At 39.2% G+C, this 8,141-nt stretch overlaps 1 protein-coding gene across 2 annotated transcripts in view; it reads left to right on the top strand.

Annotated features, from left to right (window-relative positions):
- The window catches only part of LOC137968002 (lactadherin-like), a 122,756-nt gene extending 116,279 nt beyond the window's left edge, over positions 1-6,477 (top strand). Inside the window, exon 10 of one of the 2 annotated variants that reach the window (XM_068814610.1) lies at positions 6,094-6,477. In XM_068814610.1, coding sequence (XP_068670711.1) covers positions 6,094-6,245 — 152 coding nt within the window. In that variant the 3' untranslated portion in view covers positions 6,246-6,477. Of the gene's footprint in view, positions 1-3,622; positions 3,808-6,093 lie in introns of those variants that run through there. The other variant, XM_068814613.1, reaches the window with a different exon arrangement.
- Positions 6,478-8,141: the final 1,664 nt, after the last annotated feature.

Here is an 8,141-nt window from a genome sequence, read left to right as displayed (position 1 = left end):
CGGCAACTTCTTGTCGATGAGCTTTTTTTCATTTGTTTTATATCAAAGTTGATGACACATGATAACAGAAACCCACCACAGAAAATCAATCAAGGCTTCGTATTCAAAAAGAAACATATTTTCTTGATAGGAACTGTGCGATTTTTAAGAATATCACTGTCAATAAATCATTAAACAGTAAAAAAAATCAATACTCTTTTAACTCATTTTCCACATACTCCGCGTTTTCCACAATCCGCAACTCCGCATAGTCCATGTAACCAAATTTGACTATATTTTGCGAAAAGGCTGTCATTAATTCCGTGATAGAAGTGCGTGCGGAGATTTCGTGGGGGGGGGCGGGCCCCCCCCCCCCCCCCCCCAACGAAAATACCAAACTGTCAAACTTTTGGGACTATCGTACTGCCTCGGATCAGTTTTTTTGTCAGGCCCATAATCGAAGGAAAACGTCAGTCAAGTAAATTTTTCTTTCTCTTTTCAAGCCCGCCAAACCGCCATTGTGCGAATTTAATGACTTGAAGGTCGAAAAAAAAAAAAAAAAAAAAAAAACTCATACATACAATACATCGAGGCAAGACATTTTCAATTTCAACGTGATTGACATTTTGTTAACAAATATGTGGTGTTTCGATTTGGTGGAGACAATTTTTGTCGAGATTTTTGGTAGAGCCAAACACATTTCGTCAGCCCGGTGCGTACGGGCCCATATTTGAATTACGTAAAAATAAGTGAAATTTTAATTGACTTCACCTGGCCGTTCAACCGAGGCCTAAAACAATAACAGTCACTTCTAAAATAAACGGAGCAGCTCAGTTACACTTAAAAAAGAGGTTTGCCGCATTTAGCTAAGCTAATCGAGAACAAGCTACTTTAAAAGCGCCTTGTTGCTTTGTTCGAAGAACAAAGTGTAGGATTCGGCTCTGACTCTTAAGTCTTTTTCTGGTCGCGAGTTTCCTGCGCATGCGTGAGGTTTCCTTGCTCGAGGGACTGCTTATGGTAAAGAGACTTTTCAGAGAAAAGACCATAAGCAAAATTCGAACTCGGTATCTCCTCATTCAGATACGCTCGCAATGACCACTGTATCTCGACAGGTTACGTAATAAACTAGTGGGGAAATGTTTATCGAAAAAAACGTGTGCGTGACGACAAACAAATTTTTCTGTTTTCGTTGCACGCTATATCCGGTTATCGTACGACTAAATAATATTCAGTAATATTCTCCCGGTATCGTTAAGAACAAACATTAGATATTTTTTTTTAAATACCATCGTAGAAACAAAAGCACCTGTCACTGGTTTTGATTGGAATCAATGCCGTTAACAACTGTTTTAGTTACAAACAAATATTCTTCGATCGCATTTAATCCTTTGGGTATGTCCCGAACTGTGGACTATGGACTTTAGGGTTGAACTGGACATTGACCAAAATAGTGCAACTAAACCTACGCCAGCGTTACTCGCAGCTGGCGGCTCGCGGCTACGCCCCTCGCATATCACGTCCTCTCGGCGGATTTTCGAGCAAAAGAGAGACTGACAGTTGTTTTTTATTTCGTTTCTCGTGAAAGTTCCACTGTCACGCAAAAAAAAAAAAAAAAACAGAAAAAAAGTTCGAAATCGTTTAATGAAAAAGACTAAGAACTTGGAATGTTGTTGGGAACAAATCTTTTAAATTACCTGTCCAATTCTCAGGTCTGTACGGTACATCGTTTTTGGTTTCTGAATTATTTGTAGAAGTATTTTTCGCAATTGTATAGAGTTTTGCATAGAGAGGCCATGTGGTCCACCAATATGGTGACCGGCAATCAACGAAAACATGAAAGCGCTTACTTTTCGCGCATGAGATAAAACGTTTGTATATGAACAAATCTCCTAACGTACTTGGCTCAAACTGCTGAGATTCATAGGGGTGTTTTCTTCCCCAACCAAAATAGCTTTGTATCATGATGTCACGGAAGGTGGTAATTCGGAAATTCAAAATGCTGTCTTTGCAAAACGGAAATGAAAACTTGAAAAACGACTTATTTCTCAGTTATCTTCAATCTACTTTAAACAAAAAATCACCTAGCGATTTTGATTTTAGAATATGATGGCGTCACTGTGAAAACACATCTATTGTTTTCTTTCTTCTCTCGAGAGGTCCAGTGGCGGCCCAAGTTTTGTAGACTTTGTACCGTCCCTGCTCAAGACCTATTAAAATCTCCCTTTAATTCCACTATAGTTAGTGGAGGGAGACTGGTTATTAAAGCCGGTAACTTCAAAGACCGAACTCTTTGTTGTGTTTTTTCGCATGTCACGTGATTTTGATGGTGCGCACGAAATGTTAAAATGGCAGCCAGTCTGTAGTCATATCTTCCAAATTGCGCGTTTTTTCTCTCGCTTTATCGAAGATCGAACAACTATATATTCAAAGTTTGTCAAAAAGTGTATTCCCGAGTTATGCCGGGTGTCAACTGCTCAGTTTATGACTGCGGTTCATGTAGAAGAACCAAAGGTGCCCTTGGCAAAGGATGATGCACACAAGAGATTGCGGACCAGTGGCTGTGAGAGATCAAGAAAACCAGGGAAATGGACCAGGATTTTAGAAGACAGATCAATGATGACACGATCTACACTTGCGAGAAGCATTTCGACCCCGAGGATATTGAAATATGTAAGTATCGCTTTATGAATTCATCCACAATTACTTAAACCCTCGCAACGTCTTCACACATTCTTAAAACCATAGTTTACAAAATGGTGGAGATCACTGGTGATCATTGAAGTAAGCTCTTCTTCCTTTGCTAAAAGAAAACTTGATTTATCAACTATTTCGTTTTCCCTTTGTTACAGTCTACTCCAGAATGTCCAAAATCGTCTCAAAATCGTCTCCCCATACGAAAAGTTCGTCTGCGCTGTCCGCCATATTGTTTTCGAGTGTGCACCTTCACGATCACGTGACTGGTTCCTTCAACCTAAAAGCTCGTTCTTTTGTTTAACCCTTTGAAGTTCTCTGGCTTTCATAACCAGTCTACCTCCACTAACTATGATTCCACGCACGAACCGTCGTTAAATGACCACAAGCATAATTGAACATTCTCCCTTCCCCTCGGCAGCATTTTTAGCATTTCGGTAAACTAGTAATTGCCAAAGCAACAACGATATCAAATTCGTTGGTTCATTAGTTTCTATACCTTCAGGACTACATATTCATGTCATACCTGTTGATTTGTAACTTCATTGTCTCCGCGGGGCTTGAACCACAAAGTGTACACAACATTGGAATACAACCCAACAATCAGTAGGAGGAAAATGACGACGGAAGTCAGCGAAATTGATTGATATGCCAGTTTCAGCTTTTCATTTGTCCAGTAATGGTCACAGGACCTCACAGCTAACTCTTTTCCAAAAGCTTGGAGAATGAACCCACGCATGGTCAAAATCACTGCGAAAATCCAAGTACATGGAATAATTACCTATAAATAAATAAATAAATAAATAAATAAATAAATAAATAAATAAATAAAATAAAAAAAAATGTGAAACTCGTAATATTTACGTGACCGAGCATCCCTTGTGCAAAATTGCTTAAATGCGTCATTAGGGCATAATCGTACTTATACATTTTGTTTTTTCCACGTTGGCAGGAGTTTTGGAGACGCCAGGCTCGAGGTCTTACTGAATCACAGCCGCCCCACCAAGCTCAGAGTGAGGGAAAGCCAACATGGCCGACAAAATTATATAAGGATTTGTATGGGAATCCCGATAAAAGGCTTAAGAAGTCAAGTCAAGTTAAGTCAAGTCAATCTTTATTTATACCCGGCCGGGTACTCTTCAGTATTTATAGAACATTATAAAAATATATACTATCTACAAATCTTCACTATAGTATAATTTAAATGTTAAACCTAAGTACATATATCACAATTCTAATCTACAAGTCACAATTTATTTTTTAAAATGTAAAAAAAGTAGAAATTATTTAAAAAGTAGAAATTATTAAACTGCTTTCCAGAAGTGCTGTGTGTGTTATAATAATAGTTAAAGCTACAAAAAGCCGCTGCATCCTAAACGAAATGCATTCAGAGTACTTGCTTGCCGCAATTCGACAAACAGGCTATTTCAAAGCACCGAGCCGCTATAACCAAAACTGCTTTAGAGATAATTAGTGCGCGTCTTTGGAACAACCAGTTTGCACTCGGATTCTCTCAAGGAATAGGTAGTCCTATTAGTATCGGTCAGTGTAAAACGCAGACTGCAGACCGGGGGTAAAATGCAGACTGAGGTTATAATTTAACTGTTGAAAAAGCCCAAACCCATTAGAAATGCTAACAGTTAAGCCTAAATATTGTTTTAAGGTTAGCATTTCTAAGGGGTATGGGCTTTTTCAACAGTTACGTTATAACCTCAGTCTGCATTTTATCCCTGGTCTGCAGTCTGCAGTACTACGTTTTACACTGACCGTATTAGTAGTCCACATATCACTTCATGGCTAAAACATGAAGTTTTTTGTTGACCACGACAGCTTTTTAGAATTTACGCTGGTTTTGGAATTTCTCCCAGCCCAATTTTTGAATAAGTACATTCAGGCATCAGTGTCGTAGCTAGAAAAGGTCAAAACCCTCGCAGCACGATTTTGTAGTTTTTGGAGCTTGTCTGCGAGGGTTTTGTTGCAACCGCCCCACACGACAGTACAATAGGCGAACATGATGGAGCGCCTCGGATGTAAAAAAAGCAAGAGCTGGAAAGAGACGTAGTCATAGTTTTATGTATTTTAGTCGGTTGTGAAACGAAAACCGGAAATAAAGATGGTAAATGAATGTTTCGTCTTCTGTCATTAAAAATCGAGGTGAACAGATGGAGGAACTGACGACAACAAGGCCAGAGAGGTGGATTTCGGCGATCAGTCGAGGTGATACCGAATACAAAAATGTCTTACACAGTGAACGAGTTTGTGGCCGCCACTTTGTGTCAGGTAGCCCTGCTAAGCATTGGGATAAGCATAATGTTGACTAGTTTCAATCGTTGAACCTTGAAAAAAAGGAATACAGAGAAAGGAATTCGAAGGTGGCGCAAGAAAGAGCTGAAAGGGCGAAAGCGCGCGGAACGAGTGCAATAGAGCAACAGGAACTCGAAGCTACTGCGAAACGTAAGCGTGTCAATGAAGCGGCACACGAATCGCTTCTCTTGATTTTTCTGAAAACACGGAGGGTACTTCAGATCAGTGTGCTAACGCAGAAAACGAAGAGATGGAGCTTGAAGATGCCTTTTCGGACTTTGCAAGCGAAACTCTTAAATCGCACCAGGGTGTAAATGTGGCATCCACATCAGGCATTAGTGCTGAAACTCAGACAGAAGCGTTTGATCGTCTCTGCCGGAAACCAAGCAAACATGAATTGCCTGATGTGGATGCTGAAACCCAAACACAGGCGTTTGATAATCTGCATAGGAAATCAAGTGTTCCAAAGCACCTGATAGACCCTTTGCACATATGGCGCCTAAATTTGAATAACAATACTTCGTACAACCTTAGCCTCGTACTTACGTTTCTAGACAGAGGATTTTTCACATGAATGTGAGGCTTAGGATGTACATTGCCATTTATGCAAAGGGTCTAGAGGGACGCGGAAACTCAGACAGAATAACTAAACTACCTCATTTCAACGAGAAGTTGATATCAAGCTCCAGACAAGGGTTTTTGAAGGCAGATGAAAGAGTGCGATTTTACACAGGACTTCCATCCTACGAAATTCTCATAGTGATGTTTGAACAGGTTGCACCTCACGTTAACGTTAACCGCCGCACTCAAAACCCTTAACAAATTCCAGGAATTTGTTATGGTGCTGGTGAAGCCGAGATTAAATATATTCCATTTCAAGGCCTGACCTACAGGTTTCCAGTATGTATCTCACGTATTTCTTCGGTTTGGATGGTGGTGATGGATGACAAGTTATTTCCTCTTGTTTACTGGCCAGAACGAGAATATGCATTCGGGAAAAAAAGTCACAGTGATCATTGACTGTTTTGACATATTCATTGAAAGGCCAACAAATATACTAGCCAGGGCCCAAACCTTTTCGTATTACAAGTAACATAACACCATAAAAAATTCTCATAGGAATTACCCCTCAGGGAAACATATCCTATGTATCTGAAACCTGGGGAGGCTGCACATCTGCCAAGTTCCTTACAGAGAACTGTGGATTTTTAGCACTGGGGATATGGCGATGGCAGACATGGGGTTCACCATTACAGAGAGTGATGGCCTAAAGCAAGCAAAGTTGGTTATTCCGGCATTCACCAAAGGAAAATCCCAACAGGACCCAATTGATGTGGAGAAAACAAGGGGCACAGCAAGCGTTCACATCCATGCAGAAAGAGTGATTGGACTGCTTCGGCGGAGGTTTACTATTTAAGAAGGTACACTGCCCACTGACTTTCTTGCATGTTATCCTCATGGGTCACCACATGCCTAGGTTCCAATGATCGATTGCGTTGTAAGAGTGTGTGCAGCTCTTGTAAATGTATGCCCCCTTATTGTACCATCTTGACTAGTTTTGACAAGTGATTGTGTTTGGCTTAGTCTCTTGTTTGAATAGTCTCTTGTTTGAAGATATCAATGTCCTGACCACAGCAAGAATTTAGTTTTCATATCTTGATTACTGAAACTTTTGAAACTGAAACTTTGGGTGGTTTTGGTTCTACAATGTAGACTGTGAATAGTCATAGGTTGATGCATCAAGAGGGTCAAGCCATAAATTGCCTCCTTAGCAATGCATCTTGCTTGAGTGCCTATTTTGATAAAATACTGAAATAGTGACTACTTAAAGTTTAGTTTAAGGACAGCCATGATGCACAAGTGGCATGTGATATATTAAAGAACCTTAATCCTTTAATTCCCAAGTGGTTTACATCAAATTTCTCCTTACAGGGCTGTCAATAAGGTTTTCTCTTGGCTACTACAGAAGCATGCCCCCGTGCACTTTATGAAATAAGAAGAAAATGAGACCAAGAGAACTTCCTGGTTTTTCAATTGCCCTCCTGCTACTCGCATATATAATCTGGCTCCTTAAATCTTAGGGACAGCTTTGTCCTTAAAATAGTGATAAATACAGTGTAGGTCAAGAGAAAACATGAGGGTTCATAAAAAATTACCACTAAGTGAAATTTATTTCTTTGATAAGATACCAAATTCTTACCACTAGTACTGTAAGAAAATATGGAGGTCAGTCAAGAGAATTTGTATTTGGATAATGGGAATTAATCAATCAATTTTAGCCCCAAAACTAATCAGCATTTAATGATATTTTTGTATGATATATTGTAATTTATTGACAATCACGAATGCAATTTCTTGTTTGGACTATAATAACTGTAAACAAATGTTTTATATGTTTTGCCATTAAAAAAAAAACAAAACACATAATTAATCTAACACTTTTTAGAATTATTTGACTTACTGACTTTTTAACGAACATTCTCTATAGCTGTAAAGTCTTATTTGACAAATGGTTATCCAACAATTGATATTCAGAAAGAAAAGAAAAAGGAATCACCGATAGATGTGATTGTTTTTGTAATTACATGTTTTTAGTATGGGTCGTGCATGAATGATTGAGCATGCATGTATGTGAGCCTAGCCTTGTCGTAGAGTGCAGCTGGGTTTTGATAAAACTGGTCACCAATCTAATTGAGCTACCTAAATTGCTTGACTGAGAGTTTGACTGCATTAAGGTTCAAGAAAATCAATACAAACGCAAACCACCTCCAATTATGCAAACCAAGAGCATGTACAATGCTTTCAAAACATAATTGTAAAAGTTTGTAATGCTAGATGAATGAAACGCATATTCTGTTGGATCTTATTAAATGGTAAATTTTAGCCAGGATAAGACTTCAGCTCAACTTTCTTAAAAACCCCTGCCCACTTCGATATGGGTTCTGATTTTTTCGGTTAAGCAGGGTACTTAGATTAAATTTCTCAAATACTAGCATCAAAATTCCAGCCCACCTCAGGCAGGGCTGTGTTAGCATTTGATTGTATCCACCGTATGCTGCAATTTTACATGTTTCGTGAGTTGAGCTGATTATCTTCTTCCCTAGGGTCACTCTTTAAGGTGCTTCAGCCCTCTGTGAGCTTCCTTATCCAAGATAATGTTTGTAACA

The sequence above is a fragment of the Montipora foliosa genome, chromosome 8, assembly GCF_036669935.1.
Source record: "Montipora foliosa isolate CH-2021 chromosome 8, ASM3666993v2, whole genome shotgun sequence".
NCBI classification, from domain to species: Eukaryota; Metazoa; Cnidaria; class Anthozoa; order Scleractinia; family Acroporidae; genus Montipora; species Montipora foliosa.
This window is presented reverse-complemented; position numbering and strand designations above follow the sequence as displayed.